This window comes from Astyanax mexicanus, chromosome 5 (genome assembly GCF_023375975.1).
Source record: "Astyanax mexicanus isolate ESR-SI-001 chromosome 5, AstMex3_surface, whole genome shotgun sequence".
Taxonomy (NCBI): domain Eukaryota; kingdom Metazoa; phylum Chordata; class Actinopteri; order Characiformes; family Acestrorhamphidae; genus Astyanax; species Astyanax mexicanus.
In genome coordinates this window covers 45,489,689-45,516,264 of record NC_064412.1, presented here as the reverse complement: position 1 = coordinate 45,516,264, position 26,576 = coordinate 45,489,689, and the positions used below count along the sequence as shown (strand labels likewise).

At 37.6% G+C, this 26,576-nt stretch overlaps 1 protein-coding gene and 1 long non-coding RNA gene across 2 annotated transcripts; both read left to right on the top strand.

The window, feature by feature from the left end:
• Positions 1-993: 993 nt before the first annotated feature.
• sdc4 (syndecan 4) lies at positions 994-26,122 on the top strand. Its single transcript, XM_007240814.3, has 4 exons — positions 994-1,200; positions 19,567-19,779; positions 21,254-21,419; positions 23,847-26,122. Exons 1-4 carry the CDS (start codon positions 1,144-1,146, stop codon positions 23,996-23,998), a joined length of 588 nt encoding a protein of 195 aa, XP_007240876.1. The 5' UTR covers positions 994-1,143; the 3' UTR covers positions 23,999-26,122.
• Positions 1,207-16,998, top strand: LOC125802199 (uncharacterized). Its single transcript, XR_007439190.1, has 3 exons — positions 1,207-5,365; positions 6,003-14,236; positions 16,179-16,998. It is a non-coding gene; the product is annotated as an uncharacterized LOC125802199 (long non-coding RNA).
• Positions 26,123-26,576: the final 454 nt, after the last annotated feature.

The window sequence follows — 26,576 nt, the reverse complement described above, 5'->3', positions numbered from 1 at the left end:
GGTAATAAATGACTTCTGGTTGTTCCCAAAACTAAACTAAGAAAAAAAGTTTAAAAACTCAGTTTTTGGCTTTAGAGTGTGATGATGGATAATGTGCCTTAACTGCATTGTATTTCCTCTGAGAATTGTATTATTTTACACAGGAAGACCTTAGCAACATCATATCAACCAAAAGCCAAAGCAACAAGGGTTTCACTCTACTGACCCTTTTTTCAACAGCTGAACAGCTGCATGTGGTAACCATTCTGCATTTTCTTCAGAAAGGAAAATAATACTTAACTAGAGTACTGGTAAAGAATTGTTTTAAATTTGCTCAATGTAACTAATATTCTGAAATATCTATACTTCTTTATTCAAATGATAATATTTTCCCAAGTTCAGTCATTAAGATGTATCTCCTAATTCCTGGTTAAGTTTGTGTTGTTGGTTCAGCTTCTGGGCTGCTTTACACCAAACATATTCAAAACAAGAACAAACTTCTTTTAAAGGAATCTTAGCATTCCTAACAGTAAGCTGAATGTTTTGTCCTGATCTTAATTTTTAATGATACTTTACTCATTCTCTTGTGACAAGTAAGAATTCCAAGAAACAGGATGTTGCTGTAGTGTGTAGAGCTGAATAGAGACTTAACTGCAGAAACGGGGAAATAGCATCACATGTTCATTTTTGTGCTGTAGGGAAAGTTTATGACGCCAATGTTCTAGGAGAACTTCCTTTTATACTTATCTCCATTCTCCTCCATTCTCCATTCTCTTTAGTGCTGAAATAAATGATTTGCTAAGTTAATGTCAAAGTTATTCAGCAGTTCTTATTAAACTGTTTTGTAAATGTATATGTTCTTATATAAAAGACATATGAGTTTTGTATATGAGTCGACAGTTGAACTTTAAATTCGCTTTCCACTTCCTCCTTTTTAACTCCACCGTAGAATTTCCAGTAAACAGTGACGACTGGAAAGTCTCTCCCCTCCTATTGGTAGCTGCTCAAAGTGGGCGGGGCCTCTGCACTACGGCCGCATAGGCAAAAGCGAGTGGCGCAGCAGAGCAACGACTTCGATCGAGAGAGAGAGTAAAGTTAGTTTAATAACTCACCCTGAAGGACTTTTAATCGCTGCTGGTGTTTATAAGCTCCCCGTGTTGGAAGATGTTGAGACTGTACCTCGCGCTGTTGTTCTTCGCGGCCTCTGTTTTCGCCGAGTCGGTGAGTTAACTGCTCTCAGCTACAGCAGCTGGATTACCGTCTCCCTCTTTAACTAAACAGCTAACTAGCCTACAAAACAGGAAAACGTTCAACAGAATATACTTCCGTTGACAAAACTGTTACATATATGTATATTGTTTAGCAATATTTTAGCTAATAAGTATCGTTTAATAGTACTGGTCACAACCCATTCAGCATTTAGGACTCTGTTCTGTGTTGTACGTTACATACCTTGCCCATTGGCTCTGTGTGTTTGTGTGCGCGCGTGTGTCTTTGCTTTAGCATTTATCTGGAATGTATTGCATAACAAGGCATTGCAATGGCTTTTAAATTTTCCAGCTTTGTTATGCTATATATATATATATATATATATATATATATATATATATATATATATATATATATATATATATATATATATATATATTTGACCCTATTTGAAAAGTCATTACTCCATGTCGCAGCGCTCATCAAATGAATAAAACAAATCTGTGATCATATTGGTTGATAAAGTCTGTAAACTGGCACTAATAAATCCATAATTCTTGATATTTCATTATTTAGGACTAGTTTATCCTTTTTAGTAATGTAGAAAACTATCTTTCAATATACTGAGTATTGCAGTTGTTGTTTTCATTACTATCATGTGCAATGCATTGTTATAATACTGTATCGTAAAATGCCCTGTAAATCCAACCCCTAATATCAATGAATCATCCAACCCTAAGAAACATAAGCCTCTTTAAAGTATCCTAAAAAGGATCAATATGGACGGATGCCTGAAAACGTTTTCAGCAGACAAGGTTTTAGCATTACACACAATCATACATGAGCATCCCCTGCCCCCTGTCACCCCCAACTCCTTCTTTAGTATTTTTTATTGGAATTTGACCCCTTATGACCTTGACCAGCCCTCTTTGGGATTTCACACACTTGGCTGGTCTAGTGCTTTTATTGTGGTTTCTTCCTCTTTCTGCTGCATTAGAGAAGGGTATAAACTTTACTTTTTTAGTGATTAATAATGTTTTAACAAATGCAGATCAGATTACAGAGATATTGAATAAGGCTTAAAATCAGATATGATTTAAGTCTTACTGAGAGTTGGTGTGCAATGAATAGGATTCTTGTAGAATGACTTTACAGGACCAGTATGTTCAGCTGGCATGCATAATCTTTTTTTAACTCCATGCATGTATCTTGTATTTTTAGACCATATAATGTATAATTTAGACCATTTTTTCTTAATACTAGGTAGAACAGTGGTAGCAGTTAAAACACCACCACTACACATCCAAAACATTGATTCACAGTGATTCACTGGGAAACATTCAAACCCTTCTGCCTTGAACAGGGCTTTAGATAAATAATTATCAAGACTGTGTTTCTGGCACTAGGGAGGATATTCATAACTCTTTGGCGTAAACCCTTTTTGAGTGGGAGATTTAAGATGATCAGAAGTGCTTCAATTCACCACCACTTTGAATGAAAAATCTGAACTATGTTGTTTACATCTTTAATTGTTCTGAAAATTTTGAAACATCACTGAAATTCCTTTACATGTATAACATACATCTGTGCTAGAATGATGAAGTCTATTTGTGTTAGGTTGATTAGATAACGTGGTCAATGAAAGGCTGAGTGGTGAACATGATAAATACTTACCGGCAGTACTGGACTGGGACAAAAAATCGGCCCTGGCGTTTTTGGTTTAGACCGGCTCCTTATAATTTGCGAAGCACAACCAACTTGTAATTTATGTATGTGGGGTTACAGGGAAGAATGATGTATCATCAACATATTAAATTCAATATAGAGTTCAATTCTTTTTTTTTTTTAGGTTAAAGTGCTTCCTCCTTTAAACAGCTATAACATGTATTTGTATCAGGCTACAAACAGAGCATTCTGTATAGCCTCACCATTATCAACTTCATAATAAAAATTGAACTTTATTAATATATTATAATGTTTTTTGAGATGGAATGTTGTAACGGGGCTCAAGCTCTTTTATTAAATGCTTGAAACCAGGGTTCTCTCCCACTCTTATCATGAGAGGATCTTTTAATCTAGGTAGAACGAACAAACAATGAGCATGATTGTGGCGCTTTATTAAAAACAAAAACAACAGCATTACTTTAACTACAAATATTTTTCCTTATTACTGGATGCATTTTAGTGTTCTTTTTAAGAAATATCAGCTTTAAATTGATAAAATTAAATTATATTAGTGGTGTCAATCACTTACATCAGAGAGAGAGAGTGAGCGAGAAAAAGAGACAGTCAGAGAGAGTGAGCGAGAGACAGAGAAAAAAAAGGGAGAGAAAGAGAGAGAGCGAAAAAAGAGAGAGACAGTCAGAGAGAGAGGGAGCGAGCGAGAGACAGAGAAAAAAAGGAAAGAGCGAGAGAGAGAGAGCGCTCGCGATTAGGCGAGCGAGAGAGACCCCCTCTAACTTGTGGGCCGGTCTCTTAGAAAAAAAGGAAGAAAAAAAATCTGCATCGGCCCCTGAGGACTGTCGGCCCACCGGGCATTTACCCGGTACTCCAGATTACCAGTCCATCCCTGCTTACCGGGTTGTAATAATGCTTTCTGCATTGCTGTCCACTGGCCTATAAAATCCCTTTGGTGAAAGGAATGTTGGCACTGAGAGAGGGGGTTTTGTTTGCTGCTTGAGTGAAAGAAGAATTTTATTCATTTATTTTCAGTCTCTTTTCATCAGGCTGTAGAAACATGATCAAGAAAAGTGATGGAAAAAGTTCACTAAATTGCAATAGTGTTAATCAAATTTAAATAAACTTGTAAATAAAATAAAGTATTCTAAACAGATAATTACAATATATTATCATTTACAACTTATTGATACTAAAACAGCTAAAACATGCCATTTAAATTTACATTTTTACTGTGAATCAATGTAATTTCAGATTGAGCAGACTAAAATCAAGATTGTATTTGGAAACTTTAATTAAAGAAAAAAGACGCCTCATGGGGGTTTGGCCTTTTGGTTTTAGTAAAGGTTTGTCACTTTGTTGCAGTTGGTTGCAGATACCTGTTTTCATCAACAACTTTTTAAAGAACATTTTCCTGATGTGTCACTGATAAGGGGACTCGCATCGTCATAAAAGTGGAACACAAGTGAAACTATACTTTATTCAAATCATTTACAGTCAAATGAGGCATTATGCATATGGAAAACTAAGACAAACTTTTTTGTAAAGAAAAATGTGTCAATCAGAAAGGAACATCTGTGTGTTTTCATTTCTGCATAATGGGTGGTTTAAATGTAAACAAAGTCATTCAGACTGTGTTGGTGGAAACCTGTTCTAGAGAATTGTAGGGAAGTCTGAACTTTTATAGTGGTGGTGAATGGAACCAGGTGTCTTAAGAGTTAAATGCCTCTAAAAGCTGTCTTACATAGTCTTAGCAAATGATTATAAATACACTGCCTGAGCATTTTTTTATGTGATACATACAGGGTGGTGTGTAGGAAAACAAATCAAAAAAAGATTCAGCATTTTTTGGATTAGTAAAGATGCCTGGTTCCTGTCACCACCACTCAAAAATGCTATTTTCTTTTAAAGAAAACTTTTAAACCCTTGTCTGTTGGACAGCCTTTATTGTAAAATAGCAATGTGCTCAAACACGTCTACTAGAAATTCCTAGTACAGTTTATTTGCTAATTGTCATCTGTAAAAGTGTCTTCTGACACCCCTATATTGAATTGCTTTCTCTATCTCTGTTTTTTCTTTTGCTTCAACAGTGCACTTCTAGTTGTTTGGCATTTATATTTCTGCTCTTTTGTTTCATTAAAGTGACAGGGCAGATTTTTACAGTCATGTTTTATAATCAGGTTTACTTCGGCGTGTAATTTTAGAACATATAGTAAGAATCAGTATAGGGTTTGGCGGTATTTAAATATGGTGATGGTATTGTAAAATGGTGATGGTATATTAACCACATGATGTGCCAAATCTGTACTTTTGAAAAATGGGACATTTAAGACATTCTGCGTATCCACAAGGACAGGTGTGCTGGTGCAGGCTGGCATAAGGACAGGTGGAGGCTTGTGCTGGTGCAGGCTGGCATAAGGAAAGGTGGAGGCTTGTGCTGGTGCAGGCTGGCATAAGGACAGGTGGAGGCTTGTGCTGGTGCAGGCTGGCATAAGGACAGGTGGAGGCTAGTGCAGGCTGGCATAAGGACAGATAAAAGGTAGTGCTGGTGCAGGCTGTAAGGACAGGTGGAGGCTTGTGCTGGTGCATGCTGGCATAAGGACAGGTGGAGGCTTGTGCTGGTACAGGCTGGCATAGGGACACTTGGAGGCTTGTCCTGGTGCAGGCTGGCATAAGGACAGGTGGAGGCTTGTGCTGGTGCAGGCTGGCATAAGGACAAGTAAAAGCTTGTGCTGGTACAGGCTGGCATAAGGACAGGTGGAGGCTTGTGCTGGTGCAGGCTGGCATAAGGACAGGTAAAAGCTTGTGCTGGTGCTGGCTGGCATAAGGACAGGTGGAGGCTTGTGCTGGTACAGGCTGGCATAAGGACAGGTGGAGGCTTGGGCTGGTGCCGGCTGGCATGAGGACAGGTAAAACCTTGTGCTGGTGCCGGCTGGCATGAGGACAAGTAAAAGCATGTGCTGGTGCAGGCTGGCATAAGGATAGGTAAAAGCTTGTACTGGTGCAGGCTGGCATAAGGACAAGTGGAGGCTTGTGCTGGTGCCGGCTGGCACAAGGACAGGTAAAAGCTGGGGCTGGTGCAGGCTGGCACAAGGACAGGTAAAAGCTTTTGCTGGTGCAGGCTGGCATAAGGACAGGCATAAGGAAAGGTGGAGGCTAGTGCTGGTGCAGGCTGGCATAAGGACAGGTGGAGGCTTGTGCTGGTGCAGGCTGGCATAAGGACAGGTGGAGGCTTGTGCTGGTGCAGGCTGGCATAAGGACAGGCATAAGGAAAGGTGGAGGCTAGTACTGGTGCAGGCTGGCACAAGGACAGGTAAAAGCTTTTGCTGGTGCAGGCTGGCATAAGGACAGGTGGAGGCTTGTGCTGGTGCAGGCTGGCATAAGGACAGGCATAAGGAAAGGTGGAGGCTAGTGCTGGTGCAGGCTGGCATAAGGACAGGTGGAGGCTTGTGCTGGTGCAGGCTGGTATAAGGACAGGTGGAGGCTTGTGCTGGTGCAGGCTGGCATAAGGACAGGCATAAGGAAAGGTGGAGGCTAGTACTGGTGCAGGCTGGCATAAGGAAAGGTGGAGGCTAGTGCTGGTACAGGCTGGCATAAGGACACTTGGAGGCTTGTGCTGGTGCAGGCTGGCATAAGGACAGGTGGAGGCTAGTGCTGGTGCAGGCTGGCATAAGGAAAGGTGGAGGCTAGTGCTGTTGCAGGCTGGCATAAGGACAGGTGGAGGCTTGTGCTGGTGCAGGCTGGCATAAGGACAGGTGGAGGCTTGTGCTGGTGCAGGCTGGCATAAGGACAGGCATAAGGAAAGGTGGAGGCTTGTGCTGGTGCAGGCTGGCATAAGGACAGGTGGAGGCTAGTGCTGGTGCAGGCTGGCATAAGGACAGGTGGAGGCTAGTGCTGGTGCAGGCTGGCATAAGGAAAGGTGGAGGCTAGTGCTGTTGCAGGCTGGCATAAGGACAGGTGGAGGCTTGTGCAGGCAAGGAAAGGTGGAAGATTTATGTAATTTTATTACATGACAAATTCCCATTTACTTTTTTTAGATAATTTTTACACAAACCTATCAAATAAACATTACATAATGCATATTCATTCGTGTAATAAAGCCTATTTATTTTAAATGCATAATAATCAGGTTTATGTACTGAGTATAAATAAAGTATAAGTACTCTAAATTAATAATACTAATGAGTGTATTTAATTCAAATACATAAAGTATATTGTTTGAATTACAATAAGCATTATCAGGTTACCTACACAAAATAAATAGCATATATTTATTTGAATTACATGTCATTTATGTTTATGAAATAAACCAAATTAATTAAAATGCATCACATTTATGCAATTTATTTTAGTTCAGTACAATCTTAATAAAAACGATGAGACCACCTTGTTGTTTAATCAAATCTTTATTAATATTAAAGCCTAGCATTAAAAAAGAGACTTTCTTAAAATCACATTTCAATCATACTTATGTTGACGAATGAAAGTTTGGCGTTTGAACATTCACAAGACCCTAGTTTGGCAAAATGTTCCTTCAATATTACAAAAAAAAGGCTAGTTGAGTGACAACAGACTTTGGTAGGAACTGAAGTACTTTTTTAGAACAAATATCATTTAAACACTTGGAGAACTCCAGTGTAAAATTGACTTTGGCTATAGTAAAACTTGAAAAAGAATACTAACCTTTGATGAATATCCCACCTCCATTCTCCCACAACTAGAAGATAAAGCAATTTTGTTTGTTTGTCCAAACAGACTTAGAATGGGTGGTACAAGGCATTCTTAACACCTTTTTACATCATTATCCAGCTCAAAGTAGCTCCACAACCCATTGGTAGAATCCAGAGAACCCTGACATCTAAAGCAAGGCATTAAGAACTTTAATGTGTAACTTTAGTGTCCAATCCGTAGTGTAAGATAAATCTCCGGGTGCAGCCATCTTAAAGTTAAGTCATTGCAAGTTGAATGCTGAGCACGAATTAATTGGTAGTACAGAGGAGCCATTTTTTTAAAATAATTCAGTGGAAACGCATGCATTCCAGCTATAGCTGAAAATATCTGGTTATTGGTGATATGAGATGGAAGAACACACACACAAAAAAAATATTGTTCATGCTCAGCACTCGACTAGCCATGACTTTATTTTAAGATGGCGGTGTCTGGACTCTGTGGGATGCCTTGTTTTAGATTTCAGGGCTCTGCGGATTCTAGCAATGATTTGTGGAGCTACTTTGAGCTGGATAATGGTGTAAAAAGTGATTTATCTGCAAGGGCAAAATATGCACTGGATCACCCATTCTAAAGCCTGTTTGGACAAAAAAACAAAATTGCTGGATCTCGGATCGCTGCGGGAGAACAGAGATATTCACCAAAGGTTAGTATTCTATCATGTTTTACTACAGCCAAAGTCAATTTCACACCGGTACTCTCCTTTAACTTGAAGAAAAATCTTTGAGTTGAGCTGAGCCACTACAACAACGCCAGCTAACATTTTAGAAAATACCCATCCCCAATGAGAAGGAGTAAACCTTATCCCTACAGGAGCTTAGGAGAGAGGAGGTGAGTAGAGAAAGCAGAGGGTAGAAGAGAGGGAGAGGTTTGCCTCCTGTCCTACAATCCCTGCAACAGTTTTTCATATATACATAACTGATCTTTCAACAAAATTTTAATGCTTCGACAACCAATGTACAAATTTATCAAACAGCTATTTCACTGGCGTAACCTTCAAGAACCAAGGGACCATTTCAACAAAATCCGGTCTTACTGTGTGTGGGGGAGGTGGTAGTTGCCAACCGAATCACTGGAGCAAATTGAGTTTCAGTGCATGTACTTTTGGTGTAAGCTTAGTTGAGTCCAGGTCCATCAGGGTTTTCTGGTACACCTCAAATGTACCCTTCAGGCCTTTTGGATTGCTCAAGTTGAGTGCATAAATCTGCCCATAAAGCAGTGAGAACGGAGAAAGTCAACGCCTTTCAGCACAACACCAACATCTGCAAAGCGTCCATCACCTGGACAATCAGGACCATGTCCCTCTGCTCAGACAGTGTAGATGCCCATAGTCTTCTCTGCAATGCCAGCCTCAGCCTCTCTGGATTCAATGTCCTGGAATATAAAGAGAAGAGAGTTCTGTGTGACACTAACCATGACCACCAAAATCTAAGCAGCTCTAAGATGCATTTTGTTTTCTTGTTAACATGAGATTATACACAGGAAATTTGGCAGTGTTAAATCAACACTGTTAGTGTTAAATCAACACTGTTAGTGTTAAATCAACACTGTTAGTGTTAAATCAACACTGTTAGTGTTGTGTTAAATCAACACTGTTAGTGTTGTGTTAAATCAACACTGTTAGTGTTGTGTTAAATCAACACTGTTAGTGTTAAATCAACACTGTTAGTGTTGTGTTAAATCAACACTGTTAGTGTTAAATCAACACTGTTAGTGTTAAATCAACACTGTTAGTGTTGTGTTAAATCAACACTGTTAGTGTTAAATCAACACTGTTAGTGTTGATTTAACACTAACAGTGTTGATTTAACACTGCCAAATTTCCTGTGTACACAGACTACTGTCAAATTGTGCACTTTTCTATCAAGGTGACAACAACAATTAAAACTGACAATTATCCTTAAGACTAACTCTCACATGTTTATGGGTTGATCCCCCACTGAGGTCGATCTCCTCACTTTAATACAGGGATTTCTGGCGCGACTGCAGAGACTGCTCTTTTCCCAGTGAAGCCTTTGACCTGCCAGAAAAAAATACAATTAACAAAACATAACTAAAACCAACTAAAAATATGTATGTATATATATATATATATATATATATATATATATATATATATATATATATATATATATATATATATATATATACAGAACCAGGAACCCCCCCCCCCACTTATTTTGTTGAAAGATCAGTTATGTAGATTTGTAGATTATGTAGATGAAATAAACTGTTCATTGATGCAAGAAAAATTGAAGGAAAGGAGGCAAACCGCTCCCTCTCTTCTACCCTCTGACTTCTCTACTCACCTCCTCTCTCCTAAGCTCCTGGAGGAGGGTAAGGTTTACTCCTCACATATCCAACCCTCTCCAGGCTTCCCCTCATGGTTGAGTTGGAGGGAGGATGATGGGGAAGAGAAAGGACCAACCATACTCTATCCTAACCCTCTCTCTCCCCATTTACCGCTTACCTGTTGGAAACAACCCCCTTCTAGTTAATATTCAACACCAAAAGCAAAAACAATTCATGTTTCCAACTACACTGCTTTATGACTTACCTTTTGACATATGGCTTCAGCTTTATGGACTGCCTCAGATCCTCAGCTGCCTTTTGACAAAGAGAAAAACAAAAATTATTCCATAGTTTCTCTTCATGGGAAGCAATCCTAAACATGAATGGTCTGCTTAAAGAGGAAAACAAAATTATCTTTGTAAACTACATAGTTCACCAAAAAAAGGAATAAGAACAAAGAATCAAACATACCATGTATTCTTTAACCAATTTGTCCAGGTCTTTACTGAGGTAGATACTCAGACAGCTCAGAACACAATCACACCTCACATTTATGTCTTCATTCTACAAAAAGAAAACATAATTTATGGTTGTCAGTGACAAAGACACACTAACACACAGCTGAGACTAACAATGTCAGTTACATTTACCTACTTCACCACACCAGCACTTTGCTTTACCCCACTCAGGTAAAGCTCACTCAGTAAACAGTAATTGTGAAAGGACCAGAAAAACTTTTGAAAATATTAGCTTTTCCTTATAGCTCAGTCACACACACCATATCCTTATCAGATTAGAGAGAGAGAGAGAGAGAGAGAGAGAGAGAGAGAGAGAGAGAGAGAGAGAGAGAGAGAGAGAGAGAGAGAGAGAGAGAGAGAGAGAGAGAGAGAGAGAGAGAGAGAGAGAGAAACGTACACCATATATCTGGGCCATTATGGCGGTGATCTTTCCTCCTGCAGCTTCACATTTGGCATTAATCACCTTAATCAGGTTGTCTCTCTGACTGTCCATACCTAACTCATACCTAGTAGGTAATGAACTGTCACACAATTTGCAGCACCTGTAAATGAAGAAAAAGAACAATGAATCAATTAGATCATCTGTAAAATGAGCTGAAAATACCTGAAAAACCAACACATCCAACCTTGTCCAAAATCAAACTTTGTAAGCCTAATGAGTTTTGTTGTACTGGGAAATCAATAATTTACTGTTTTAACATGCTTACTCTAAACATTTCGAATTGTAAACATTTTATCCAATGGACTGTAAATAATAATTTACAGCCCATACTAACTACAATATGAACTACATTTTGACGTGTACATTTTTAAACTTATACTTACTAAATCTATGTTGCAACATGGAGGTGAGAAAACAGGATAGGAGAAGTAGAAAAATACTAGGTACCTGGAGAAAAATAATCTAACATTAAGTTATGTAACCCAAGCCAGTAAATAAATAAATAAAATATAACATTTAAATATAGTACTCTAAAAGGCAGTCATTCACCTAACAATAGCTAGCTAACAAAGTCCTGATTCATGACTCGTTCAGTTCTTTGGTTTAGTTAATTACAGTTGAAAAGCTCACTTTACCATATGAAAATCTTTACATCTTTGATCTACACTAATTTTTCATACAAATGCGTTTGCAAAAAAAAAAAAAAACAATCACAGAGTTTTCAGGTTAATCTCTAAGCAAACAGACAGAGCCTAACTTAATATAAAATGAAGATGCTAAATGCTGTGTACAAAGGGAATAATATCTGGCCTGCTTAATGTTAATATAATTCGTTTTAACTGGCATGAAAACAAACTGGAAAGGGTTAGTTTAATCCATTATTGAGCTGTATTACCAAATTAGCCAAGATGCCATGTAATAGCTAATTGGTTAGCTGTAATGCTAATGGCATTGTCTGGTACAGCAACGTGGCCAAGATAAAACTGCTTAAAATAATCACACACTAACTTACATAAATGAATTAATATCTGTGTAATATGAAGTAAACTACACATTTAGGACACATTTGGGAGTAATACAACATGTATTGGATTGCTTACCTTCTCACATGGACGTAAGTTGCAGCTACATTCAACCGCCAGTCCAGCCCATAATAGTTTTTTCTTCTTCTTCGAGTTTTACAGCAGTTGGCAACAAACTTAAAGGGGCATTACCACCACCTACTGGCAGGACATCGTTTCCATTTTCCCCATTTCACTTCTCATAACTTTTATGAAAACCAATCACATACATTTTACATAACAGATTCTTGTTTGTTTTAGGGCTCTGATTATTTAAACCATGTTAGTATGTATTAACTAATTACATTCAATACATTTTAAAATTGGTTAAATTATCTAGATAATAATAAATTTAAATGCATAAATATAGAAAATATGTGCTTTTAAATAAAGTCAAATAGATTTAAATGCATGAAAATTAACTCTGCCATGAATCATTTCTGTGAGTGCAGGTGGCAACTGGCCAGCAAGATCTATAGACAAGCTGTTAACTGTGGACCGTGCAGCTTGATTCATTATTATTTGAGCCTCATTTAGCTGGAACACAAAGTCTGTGCTGTGGTGTTAGTAGTTAGCCTGTTAGCTTTGGTTATTAGTCTGTGCTAGAGATGGTACAGTTAGTGTTTTGGGACAGATCGCCTTTTAACTAGACCGACTGCCAACACTGATCCAGGGCGGGGCCGAATGCCACATTAAGCTTTCTGGACAAATTTGGCCACCTCTAAACAAACACTAGAAATCTAAGCTGGCTGGATATGAGAGTATATATGTATATTAATTCCCATGACTCGTTGGTTAATCAATACTCAGGTTAGTTGATCAAAAACAGCTAAACTGATCTGTCTGATATTGCGCTAATTTCTGTGTCTATCATTCTCATCTAAACATAAAGTTTCAGTCAGAAAGACTTGAGTGTGTTCTGTGGTGAACAGTATGGTAGCTATAATGCTAGCTAAGTGAAGAATTTTAACTAGCTGTGCTAAACATTTTTTAATTGCTGATTGATAATTCAACACTTACTACATGACCGCCTTAACGTGTATCTTGTACATTCCTGTTTTTGTACTGCTGCAGCAGCCAAAGGAATTGGGAGTGACCTTTAATCTAAACATTTGAAATAATATAAACAATATGATATTTAAACTTTCCACTGCTTTCTGTAATAACTATTTAATAACAGTATATGTTTTACTCCCATCACTTGAGAAGTAAATTGTAAAATAAACTACTTGCAATACTTAGGTACATAAAATGTTGAATACTTTACTACCACCATTAAGCGTGGTGCTTAAAGAACTTCCAACTTCTACTCCAGTCATTTTTTTCTACTTTTACTCAAGTCTGGGTCTCTTGTACTTTATACATGTCAGTTTTAAATATTGTACTTCTGTCATGATACATTATGCAGAACATCTTCCCATGCAATAGGTCAAATAGTTGTTTCATCCAGTACAGGAAATTAGAGAAGAGAATGTGCTGTTAAAGTGTGATTCATTAAACATACAAAAAGAAATGACAAAACATGGGCCACAGATGATGGAAAGATAGATAGATAGAGATAGATAGATACTTTATTGATCCCCGAGGGGAAATTCTAGAAGATTTAAATTCTAAAAGATCGATCGGCTGTGTACCAGTGTTATAGTTTTTAGACAAATTAAGTTTTTTCCCTTGGGTTAGGTTAGGTTAGGGTTAAAGAGATCATCAGTTTATATTCGGGAGTCTGATTGAGATGCTGTGGCATGATATTAAACAGGCCATTTGTACAAAAAAAATACAATTAATTCACACAGGGCGAGATTGTTTTGAATATTTTTATTTCTTTAATAAATAAAATTAATTAAAAACTTTTTTTATATTTACTCAGGTTATCTTTGTCTGATATGAACGTTTGTTTAATAATTGGAAAAATATCAGTATAACAAAAAAAAGCAAAAAAATGTATTTATATTATACTTATATTTAAATTATTGTATAATATATAAATACTTCTTTTCCTTTTTTACCATTTAAATTTTTAGTTCTTACATTAAAAACTTCTGTTTTTGTATTTGTAAACAAACAACACTATTTAAAGTGATGCACACATAATTTTTTCTTTTACATTTAATTTTAACATTTTTATAAAAAGCAAGCAACCACCTTCAAATGTACAGGCAGCTCTTATATTGAATATGATGCAAACATAATATCCTTGTATTTCAATGCCAAGTTCCTGACAAAAGCAAATGTCTATCTACTGAGATTTCATTATACGGTTTTGAAAATCGCACAAAAACAATAATTTGATTATTTAAATTATTTTGATTAACCTCCCAGCCATAGTTGGGGTTTTCTGCACTTTTTTATTGATAAGGTTGCCACTGCAAGAGCTCCTATCACAGCTCCTGCCTTTGATCCCTCTGTCTCTGCCCCCTGCCTGCCTAGGTTTGATAGGTTTGAGCCTGTGACTCTGGCACACTTGAAGGATGTGGTGGGTCATATAAAGCCTTCAGGTTCTCCCTGTGATGCGGTACCCCCTCACTTTTTTTAAAGAGGTTATTAATAGTATAGGGCCGCAGGTTCTGGCCATTATTAACAGCAGTCTGACCTCTGGTGTTGTGCCTTCTAGTTTTAAACATGCTGTAGTGCAACCCCTGCTAAAGAAACCTGGCCTTGACCATACTATATTGGCAAACTATAGACCTATCTCCAAGCTGCCTTTTGTTTCGAAAATTTTAGAGAAAGTAGTTTATGCTCAGTTAAAATCCTTCCTGGATGAGCATAATACTCTTGAGATATTTCAATCTGGTTTTAAATCCTTACATAGTACAGAGTCAGCGCTGCTTAGGGTTTATAACGATATCCTCCTGGCCAATGATTCAGGGGACCATGCGATTCTTATACTGCTGGATTTAACTGCAGCATTTGACACAATTGATCATAGCATTTTAGTCTCTCGTCTGCAGCACCTAGTGGGCATTTATGGTAGTGCTCTGGAATGGTTCAGGTCCTATCTATCTGACAGAACTTGGTGTGTTCGTTTTGCTGGCTCGGAATCTTCCTTAGCTCCACTGTAATATGGGGTTCCACAGGGCTCAATTTTAGGACCTCTCCTGTTTTCACTCTATCTGCTCCCATTGGGCTCCATTCTGAGAAAACATGGTGTCTCCTTTCATTGTTATGCTGATGATAGCCAGATTTACATGCCGCTAAAGAAGAAAGACGATTTCTCTATTCAACCACTTCTGTTATGTCTTAATGACATTAAAGCCTGGATGGCTTTAAACTTTTTGAATTTTAATGAAAAGAAAACAGAAGTGATGGTGTTTGGTCCCAGTGGTTCTTGTGAAGCCCCCCCTGTTGATTTGGGCCCCTTGGCGCTGTATGTGAAACCTACAGTTTCTAACCTGGGTTTTAAGATGGACAGTGATTTTAAATTGGATCGCCAGATTGGTGCAGTAGTCAAGTCCAGCTTCTTCCACCTTAGGCAGCTGGCAAAAGTGAAGTCAGTTCTCACACATGAGCACTTTGAAACAGTAATCCATGCCTTCATTACATCCCGGCTGGATTACTGTAATGCACTATATTTTGGGGTCAATCAGTCCTCCCTTAAACGCCTTCAGTTAGTGCAAAATGCCGCTGCCCGACTTTTAACAGGTTCACGCAAGAGAGAGCACATTACTCCCATTCTGGCCTCCCTCCACTGGCTGCCTGTGCATTTTAGAGTTCATTTTAAGATTTTTTTATTTGTTTTTAAATCTTTAAATGGACTCGCTCCGCCTTACCTCACTGAGCTGCTCTGCCCCCACGCCCCCGCTCGGTACCTTAGGTCAGCTGATCAGCTGCTCCTGGAGGTGCCGAGGTCAAAACGCAAGCTTAGAGGGGATAGAGCTTTTTCAATTGCGGCTCCTAAACTGTGGAATGGCCTACCACTATATGTCAGACAAGACACTGTCCACGTTTAAAACCAGGCTAAAGACTCTTTTTTATTCCTTGGCTTTTAACCCAACTTAAGACTTTGTTCTTGTTTTATTTATTAATTAATTCATTTTTTAATTTTTTATTTATTTTTATTTATTTTATTTCTGTTTTTATTTTATTTTGTTTTTACTTTTACTTTACTTAGTTCTTAGATTTATCTGAAACTTTTTATTGATACCTATATTTTAATTTGTCATTGTTTCTAGTATTTTGTTTCTTATCTTATAATGTGCTATGTACAGCACTTTGTTGCAGCTGTTGTTGTTTTTAAAGTGCTCTATAAATAAAGTTGAGTTGAGTTGAGTTGAGTTTTACATTTATATAAAATATTTTTATATTATTTTAATATAGGATGCAATTAAAAGAATTGCAGCTTTTCTTTTTTTTGCTGGACTTCAGAGGTGTATATCTACTGTCAGTATTCAACTTAAACTACTATTTTGGCCTCCTGGTGCAAACACAACAATCTCTCTCTGAACGCAGAGAAGACCAAGAAGATTGTTGTGGATTTCAGGAGAACTCACACACAGCACACTCCTCTGTCCATCAACGGAACTGCTGTGGAGAGGGTGAGCGGCACCAAGTTCCTGAGTGTGCACGTCACAGAGGACCTCTCCTGGAACACCAACTCAGCACTGGGCAAGCTGAGAAGAGCTGGAGCCCCCAGCCCCATCATGAGCACCTTCTACAGAGGAGCCATCGAGAGCATCCTGACCAGCAGGACCCTCCAGCGCATCGTGAGAGCAGCTGAGAAGATTGTTGGCACCTCTCTCCCCTCCCTTCAGGACTTATACAGCTCCCGCCTCACACGGAAAGCCCTCCGTCTGGCAGGAGATCCCTCCCACCCACTACACAGCTTCTTCAGCCTGCTGCCATCAGTGTCTCCCACTCTTATATATTGTATATCTTATTTCTTTTTATATATATTTATATATCTTATTTCACTCCCACCACTACTGCACCTTGTTTCTGTCTCATGTATGTCTATTTTGTGTCCCTGCTGTATTTTACACATAGTGTCTCTCATTCTCTTTTATTATATCTATTATCTGTACTTTCTGTAAAATTTGGGAAGGAGAGTAACGTAATTTCAATTCTCTGTATATCCTGAACATATGCAGTATTGACATACTTGACTTGACTTAACTATTTATTTATTTATTTATTTATTTATTATGCCATTTTGTATAATGTGACAGGTTAGGGGTGTAAGAAAATATTAATATTTATATTTTGTTTTTCAACACTCTTTTTTAAGATTAAAGTTAGACTGTGGTGTATTTTGATCTAAAGGTTCATTTAAACTTCAGACCTCACACATGTTATGACTGCATCCCTTTTTTTAATTCAGATTTTATAAATATGATGGTGTATTTTTTGCATACTGTTTTTTATTTGGATTTAAACAATTACAACACACCTTGCTTACATCACAATATATTAAATTTATCTACAATATAATATATCCTCTTGATACCTGTTGTTTCGGCAAGTTCTTGCCCATACATAGAACTACAGATTATGTTACAGGCCAGCTAGAATTAAAGAATGTGACAGTATGTGATGTCACAGTGTTAAGTAAATGATCCCAAGAGTGTTTTTAATGCACATCTTGTGCATTGGCCATACAGGTTTACTTGCTGTTTATTTCCTTTAAACTTAGCATGTCATTGAATATACAGGGGTTGGACAATGAAACTGAAACACCTGTCATTTTAGTGTGGGAGGATTCATGGCTAAATTGGAGCAGCCTGGTGGCCAATCTTCATTAATTGCACATTGCACCAGTAAGAGAAGAGTGTGAGGGTTCAAATGGCAGGGTAAGAGCACAGTTTTGCTTAAAATATTACAATGCACACAACATTATTTATGACATACCAAAGTTCAAAAGAGGACAAATTGTTGGTGCACGCTTTTTCTTGGCGCATTTGTGACCAAGACAGCAAGTCTTTGTGATGCATCAAGAGCCACAGTATTCAGGGTAATGTCAGACCACCAAGAAGGACAAACCAGATCCAACAGGATTAACTGTGAACGCAAGAGAAAGCTGTCTGAAAGGATGTTCGGGTGCTAACCTGGATTGTATCCAAAAAACATAAAACCATGGCTGCCCAAATCACGGCAGAATTCAATGTGCACCTCAACTCTCCTGTTTTCACCAGAACTGTCAGCTGGGACAATAAATTATTGTGGTCTAAAACCAGGTGTTTCAGTTTCATTGTCCAACCCCGTAAGTAAGACTGTCTAACGTGTTTTTGTATGCACTTGGAGCCATTTACAGATGGTTGTTTATTTCTCGTTATGGGAATCCATGCACAGTGTGGCTTCATTAATCTAACTGTTTGACAGTTGGCAGCAAGTCAATAGAAATAAAGACCCCTATCTCCTTCTTGGCCTTCAGGTGTGCCTGTGCTAACATGCTAGCATCGTGACACTTTCAGGCAGGGGTGGAGTAACTTCAACAGAAAACTGAGACATGAGGCACAGGGAAATGTATAGTAGGAAGGTGTGTATGTGTGACTGAATAATTGCCTTTAGAAGCCTATTTGTTAAATAGCTTCTCTTGCCAGACCGTATGAAACAGGGCCAGATTTAGGAACAGTGCTAAATCTTAAGTGAATTCTTATGAATATCAGTTATCTGCAGACATATCAAAAGGTGTGGGAAAAGGCAAAAAGCAATAAGTCAATTGTCTCTCCGAGACTGAATTGTGACATTTCATATTGCTATAATAGGGAATTTGCCCTTTTCTCTACAGTAACAGCCTTCACTCTTTCTGGATTAAGGGTCGATAAGGGTTTGTGCTGAACAAGCAGTTTTCTAAGTTTTACTTTTTTACTGCCTGTATTTTACTGCCCGTGAACATCAAGTTGGAGCTATGAACTCCACCTTGGGGAGCTGAGCTTGGGATCCAGGGGGACAAGTGTACGTGTACCCTTTTAAGGCCAATATATACTTCTGCGTCAAACCAGCACCGTAGAATAGGCGTACCCTACACACACCTCTCTAGAAATGTAACATTGATGTGGATGGCAGCGGCCTGTGATTGGTTTGCTGAGCCGCCCACACGGTTTAAACTGCAGAAAGATGCAGAGTTGCTTTTTTGCTCACTTGTGTCATCTCCCAGGCTGTGGATCTGTGACTGTATATAGGAAAATCATGAAAATAATCAGTGGTGCCCAAACTTTTTCAAACCACTATATGGTACCACTTTCATGATTTTCCATTAAAAAGTATTGTTTGTTTAGATCAGCATTTTTAATTAAATATAGCATAATGCAGATGATATTTGAAAAGTGATATAAAGTTTGTAGGATGTACAGAAAATGTGCAATACTTTAATCCTTACATCAATATTTAGTAGATTATCCCTTTGCAGAAATAACAGCTTCTGGTTGAAGGTATTTTGGACCACTCTTCTTTACAAAACATCTCCAGTTCACTCAACTTTAACAAGATTCCCAGTACTGCACTGATCACACAGCCCCACAGCATGATGGAAACGCCACCAAATTTTACTGTGGGTAGCAAGTGTTTGTCTTGGAATGGTGTGATCTTTTTCTGCTATGCATACCTCCCTCCAAATAAATAAATTTTAGTTTCATCAGTCCACAGCGCCTTATTCCAAAATGATGCTGGCTTGTCAAAATATGCTTTAACATACCTCAAGCGATTCTGTTTGTGCCTGTTTTTCCAGGTACGAGAGACAGAAACACGGGTGCGTTCGAAGAAGGTGGGGTTGCATGTTGTCGACATGGAGTCATCTGGCGATTTTGATTTTGCCAATGAGGAACTTGCAACGATTGATGATAAAGATGAAGATCAGGATGATGATCAGAACTATGATGACTATGAGGAGTCAGGCTCTGGTGTTGAAGATGTGTTTGTAGACTCATTTATAACATCTAAGGTAAAACAAAAACCCATTAAATGTTAAACCATTAAGTAATTGGTTAATATGTGGTTTTGTGTGAAGACATACAGGGGTTGAACAATGAAACTGAAACACCTGTCATTTTAGTGTAGGAGGTTTCATGGCTAAATTGGACAAGCCTTTATTAATTGCACATTGTACCAGTAAAAGCAGAGTGTAAAGGTTCAATTTGCAGAGTAAGAGCACAGTTTTGCTCAATGCACACAACATTATGGGTATCATAGTTCAAAAGAGGACAAATTGTTGGTGCACGTCTTGCTGGCGCATCTGTGACCAAGAAAGTAAGTCTTTGTGATGTATCAAGAGCCACGGTATCCAGGGTAATGTCAGCATACCACCAATTAAGACCAACCACATCCAACAGGATTAACTGTGGACACAAGAGGAAGCTGTCTGAAAGGGATGTTCGGGTGCTAACCCAGATTGTATCCAAACTCAATGCGCACCTCAGCTCTCCTGTTTCCACCAGAACTGTCCGTCAGTAGCTCCACAGGGTCAATATACACAGCCGGGCTGCTATAGCCAAACCTTTGGTCACTTGTGCCAATGCCAAAAGTCATTTTTTAATGGTGCAAGGAGCGCAAATCTTGGGCTGTGGACAATGTGAAACATGTATTGTTCTCTGATGAGTCCACCTTTACTGTTTTCCCCACATCCGAGAGAGTTACGGTGTGGAGAAGCCCCAAAGAAGCGTACCACCCAGACTGTTGCATGCCCGGAGTGAAGCATGGTGTGGATCAGTGATGGTTTGGGCTGCCATATCATGGCATTCCCTTGGCCCAATACTTGTTCCGAACCATTTTTTTCGAACCATTCTGGAGGACCATGTGCATCCAATGGTTCAAACATTGTATCCTGAAGGTGGTGCAGTGTATCAGGATGACAATGCACCAATACACACAGCAAGACTGTAAAAGATTGGTTTGATAAACATGAAAGTGTAGTTGAACATCTCCCATGGGCTGCACAGTCACCAGATCTTAATATTATTGAGCCACTTTGGGGTGTTTTAAGGAGCGACCCAGGAAACGTTTTCCTCCACCAGCATCACGTAGTGACCTGTCCACTATCCTGTAAGAAGAATGTGCAGGACTTGTATATGTCATTCCCAAGACAAATTGAAGCTGGTCGCAAAGAGAGGCCCTACAAAATTCTAATAAATTATTGTGGTCTAAAACCAGGTGTTTCAGTTTCATTGTCCAACCCATGTAAAAAATTGGTGGTGAATGGAACCAGAATTCTAGAGAGTTTACAGTAATGCATCTAAAAGCTCCCTTACAGAAATATATTTTATTATATTTTAAGTGTGCAAGTTTTTCCACAATGAAACACAATTTCGCACAAAACCTACCATCTATGATTTACACTAAAGCAATAAAAGATTGTGAAACACTTGTTTGAACACGCATATAATTTCAAATAATTGCTATTCCTGTTTTCTCTGTCTTAGCCTTATCTGACCAATAACTTCATCCCTGAGGTTGAGCCTTCACAGCCACGGGCAGAGAAAGATAATGAATTAGAGCTGGTGCAACAAAACGAGATTGCTCATTCATTTGGCATCCAACATAACAAAGCAGAACAGAACATTTTTAACAGGACAGAAGTTCTAGCAGGTAAGATAATTCTGAAGAAACAGTAACTCATCTATTTGCTTTTAATATTTAAACATTTGCCCACCAAGAAATGCAACTGTCTGAGGAGATTGAAAGGTAGGTGGGATGGGTCTTATGGAGGAAAAAAATACATAAATATAAATAAATAAATGCACATATAAATTATTTATTCATTCAATTATTTCAACATTTATTTATTGATTTATTTCCACATTTCTTCATGTATGCTCACGCGCCGGGACACACAGCAGCCCAGCGGCTCGTTTGCCTACCTAATTACCATAGAAATGCAGAAATATAGAAATAAATAAATAAGGAAATGTGGAAATAAATAAATAAATACATAAAGAAATGTGGAAATAAATCAATAAATAAATGTTGAAATAATTGAATGAATAAATAAATAAATGTTGAAATAAATAAATAAATATATAAATCAGTAAGAAATGTATTTATTAATTAATTAAGTTATTTATTTATTCAGTTATATTTGTATTTATTTATTTATTTATTTATATATATATATATATATATATATATATATATATATATATATATATATATATATATATATATATATATATTTCATTATATGTGCATTTATTTATTTATACTTAGGGCATTTTTGGTCCTCCATAGGGTCTCCGTCCTCACACACCACCACAGTGCTTTGTTGATAACCAATCTATTAGTAAAGCAGTCTTCTCCAAGTAGATTGTGCTCAACTGTGGTCAAAATGCAGACGCACTGCCTGTTTATTTGCAATAAATGATGATGCCCATCACAAAACAGGGGTTACAATTTAATAGGTTGGGATATACAGTCAATCAATAGGACACACCTTCCTATGCAATGTTTTTATATTGCATTGTAAATAAATACTATCCCTGAAGAAACACAAGGAATCATGTAGTAAAAAGTGCTGTTAACATTTTACTATGTTAGCTGTTTTTGAGGCTGGTTACTCTCTGATGAACTTATCCTGTGAAACAGAAGTAACACTTGCTCTTGTTTTCCTTATGAGAGCCAGTTTTATCATAATGTATTTGGTTGTCTTTTGATGGACTCTGCACCTAAAGATAATTTCAAAGTTCTTACATTTTTTTTAATTGGCTGTTTTTTCTTAGTTGAGTAGTTCTTGCCATAATATGGATTAGAACATTACTTAACTAGAGCTATTCACTGTATACCAGCTCTACCTCTTCACAACACAACTGATGCTCTCAAACACATTAAGAGGCAACAAAAGTCATTAACTCAAATAATTCAAGTAATGGACAAGTTTAGCACAGCTGGCACAACTAAAAGCCATGTGACTTTACCTAATAAAGCTGACTGAGAAAAAGAGAAAAACTTCTACACCTGATGTTTTTCAGCTGATGTACAGACACTCGCATTGTCTTGTAGAATATTTTAGTACATTTAGGAGATCATCTGATTATGATGTTTTCTCCACAATACTTTATACTTAGATTGATGATTTCATGGTTATGCCATCTGCCAGATTTAGCACAGCAATAGTTCAATCTTTGATTCATCTGTCTACAAAAAAAGTGCAAGTACCATTGTGGATTGGTAATGTGCTTCTTTACTTCAGGTGTGCAGCAATGTTTTTTTTAGTAAGCAGAGGATAGGGCGCAGAGTGGTCCAGCCATCTTAAGCGCTGCCACTTTGATTGGGAGCTTGCTTGTTCGAATCCCAGCCATGCAACTTGCCATCGACTGCCAGAGCCCTGAGTGAGCACAATTGGCTTTGCTTTCTCTGGGTGGGTAGATGGTTCTCTCACCCCTCATCTATCCTAGGGAGATGTGGATTAGCACAAGACGTCTGTGTCACCCTCCTTGTGTTGAGGCATCACTAGTGATGGGGGATATACTGCTGAGTAGCAGTTGTATGAGTCGGACAATTGGCCACATAAAATGGCCATAGAAAAATGGGAGAAAAATAAGTAAACAAAGGGTTCCTTCATAATGTTTTTTGTAACAGTTTTACAGACTGTAGTGTAGACTCATGAACACTGATGTTATCCTGTAGCAATAATGCCTTCAAATGTTTGTCTGTCACACAGTGTTGTTTTTCCCCTCACTGTCCATTGACTGGGTGCCCACCTCATGGCAGTGTAGCCACAGTAACCTTAAATCTTTCCAGCTTTATGTAAATCTACAATTTTAGAAAGCTTTTTTGGCAATGTATGGCGCACATACATTGTGTGGCTCACAATGTATGGCTCACATGTAGACAGGGTACCGCAAAATTAACCACTATCTGAGACCTTTACATGTAAAATATTAATCACAAATCTATACAGTGTTTTTGAGATTTATAACAGTACTACAGCAAACTATGTTGCAAAATTAAGATACTTCAATATTTTTATACTAGTATGTATGTATGTATGTCTCAACAGCTCTGTTTTTTGTTTTGCAGCTGTTATTGCTGGTGGTGCTGTGGGCCTGCTCTTCGCTGTCCTCCTCATCCTTCTCCTAGTTTACCGCATGAAAAAGAAAGATGAAGGCAGTTACGACTTAGGCAAGAAACCAATCTACAAGAAAGCTCCCACCACCGAGATCTATGCCTGAGTGTGCACACATGCTCTCTCTAGCGAGAAAGAAATTCTGAACTCTAAACTCACATAGTGCCTCTGGATACCCTGCCATCCTCGCTCTCTTTTCTATGATTTTGGAATGAAAATGTGATTTTCTCTGACTGATCGTTTCAGTACAACTTCACAACTACAAAGTTATCAAAAGAGGAGGTGCTCTGTTGCCAAACTGCACTGTAAAGGTTTCTGTGTTATTGTTTTATTTATCTTTGGCTCACCTTTTTTGCCCATGGAGAAACATGTATTTCCTTGCATTTAAGCTTTGCTGGGTTGTAAACACTACAAAATAGAAGGGACATAGCATTTGCAGGCTTATGCTATGCATCAGAAGATTTTAAAGCAGCCTAAACACAGACATTTATTTTGACACATCTGTGCTGTTATAGGGTAGGTGCTTTTGAGGGAAATGTTACTGAAAACTTTTTTTTTTGTTTTTGTGCTGTTTAAATTTGTCTGTTTTTAGTAGTATCAGATTGATATAGAACGTTTAGAATATGCTATAAGGGTATCTATTGGTTTGCTATTAAGATGGTGAGAGCTCTATTTAAAAGCCTCAGTGTGTTCATCTTATCACAAAGCTGGATGTTTTTACTAGTTATGTACAATGATATCCGAGTCATATCAGTATTGAAAAGACTGATATTTAAAGTTGATAATTAAAGATTTATTTCATCCTGAAAGACTAAAATATCAGCATTTTAATCATTTAACTGCATTTGGAACCCTTAACTGATTAATGTATTTGTAAAAACATTTCTCTCATTTACAGATGTGTATCCAAAAATCCTTTCCACACATTCCACATATTCACATTAAAGTTTAATTGTAAATTAATTGTAAATAGGTTTAAGGCTAAGACCAAGATAAGCAGTTCATGATTTTTTTGACAGCCAAGCCCCAGGCATTATTACTCAAAGATGTTCTCATATTTAAGCTCATTTAACAGGTACAGAAGGGTGTCTGCAAGAAATGTAATTTCCAGGGGTTTGTATATAGCCATTTAAATACAACGCTTTGGCAGACTTTTACCAAATCTTTAAATGCCAATTTTTTTTCTTAGACTTTTTTTCCACTTTAGACTATGTAAAGTTAACCTAGAGTGATTAAGTTCTTCTTCTTCTTCTTAATAATAATAATAATAATAATACATTCCAACTTCAAAATGGTGACCAATGATAATACAAACTTTTCATTATCTGTATTTCCATTTTAATTAACCTTTTACCTATCACCTGTTTTTTATTGTATTTTTTCTTTACTTTTCTTAATTTAACTGTCAGATGGCCTTATTTTATTGCCTTCCTTCACGTCAGGGATTCTCCCCCCTCATTTCTTTGATTTGACCAAATTGAAAACTTCTGGAATATAATCAAGAGGAAGATGGATGATCACAAGCCATCAAACCAAGCTCAACTGCTTGAAACTGTGCACCAGGAGTGGCATAAAGTTATCCTAAAAACTAGGATTATTCCACCAATTATTAATTTCTGATTTATGAATATGAACCTGTTTTCTTTACATTATTTGAGGTCTGAAAGCTCTGCATCTTTTTTGTTATTTCAGCCATTTCTCATTTTCTGCAAAGAAATGCTCTAAATGACAATTTTTTTGGAATTGGTGAGAAATGTTGTCCGTAGTTCATAGAATAAAACAACAATGTTAATTTTACCTATACCATATACCTATAAATAGCTAAATCTGGGAAACTGTTTTTTTTTTCTACAGAGGTGTGTGTGTGTGTGTGTGTGTGTGTGTGTGTGTGTGTGTGTGTGTGTGTGTGTGTGTGTGTGTGTGTGTGTGTGTGTACACAATCGTAAGAGATTTTCAGGAGAGATTGGAATCTTTTTTTAATGTTTTGTAAAGGTGTCTGTTTCTTTTAGACCTTTTTAAGCAAAAAAATATTTATGTTTTGTAAAAGGATGCTCAAAGTAGTGCCAGTGTGAGTGAAGGACCCATGTTCTCTGCATGGGGGAAGTAAGAAAATCTGCTGCTTGTTTCTACATCACATGATGTGAAATCACCAGTCTGAGAAACCAATGGTTTCATTGGTTTCTGCATGCAGATTCTAATCTGATTGGAAATAAAGTTATTATGCACCATGCTTTGACGAAGTTGTTGCATTTTTTTACATTTAGATTAGTGTTTTTAGTGGATGAGATGGAGTATGATTTAGGGAACCAATAAGGACCAGTTTTGTTGCTCCTGCCCAAGCAGTCCACTAAAATGCATGTACATTGTATTATATTACATAAATCAAGATTTTTAACCACAAGTGATCTAGAAAGCTTTTGAGAGTCCCAAACACTTACACTTAACATCTTGAGTTATGTGGCTCACAATCCAGGCCACTAATGCTGTACCCTTATTTAGTAAGATTTTTACACAATTTCAAGAAGACTTTATTGTCGTTCACATGACGTGGTACATAAGATGAAACAAAATTTTTATCTCAAGGCTCATTTACACCCAAAAGAGAAATTGTTAAAACAAGATAAATATAAATAGAATAAAATAGATATCAAGATAAATACACAATAATAGGGAGAGTAGGAAGG

What these genes read in the sequence shown, in the direction of transcription:
- sdc4 (XM_007240814.3), top strand. Translation starts at nt 1,144, where the DNA reads ATGTTGAGACTGTACCTCGCGCTGTTGTTCTTCGCGGCCTCTGTTTTC. An exon ending in ACTCATTTATAACATCTAAG is followed by an intron (nt 19,780 to 21,253) that starts GTAAAACAAAAA and finishes TCTCTGTCTTAG; the next exon opens with CCTTATCTGACCAATAACTT. An exon ending in CAGGACAGAAGTTCTAGCAG is followed by an intron (nt 21,420 to 23,846) that starts GTAAGATAATTC and finishes TTTGTTTTGCAG; the next exon opens with CTGTTATTGCTGGTGGTGCT.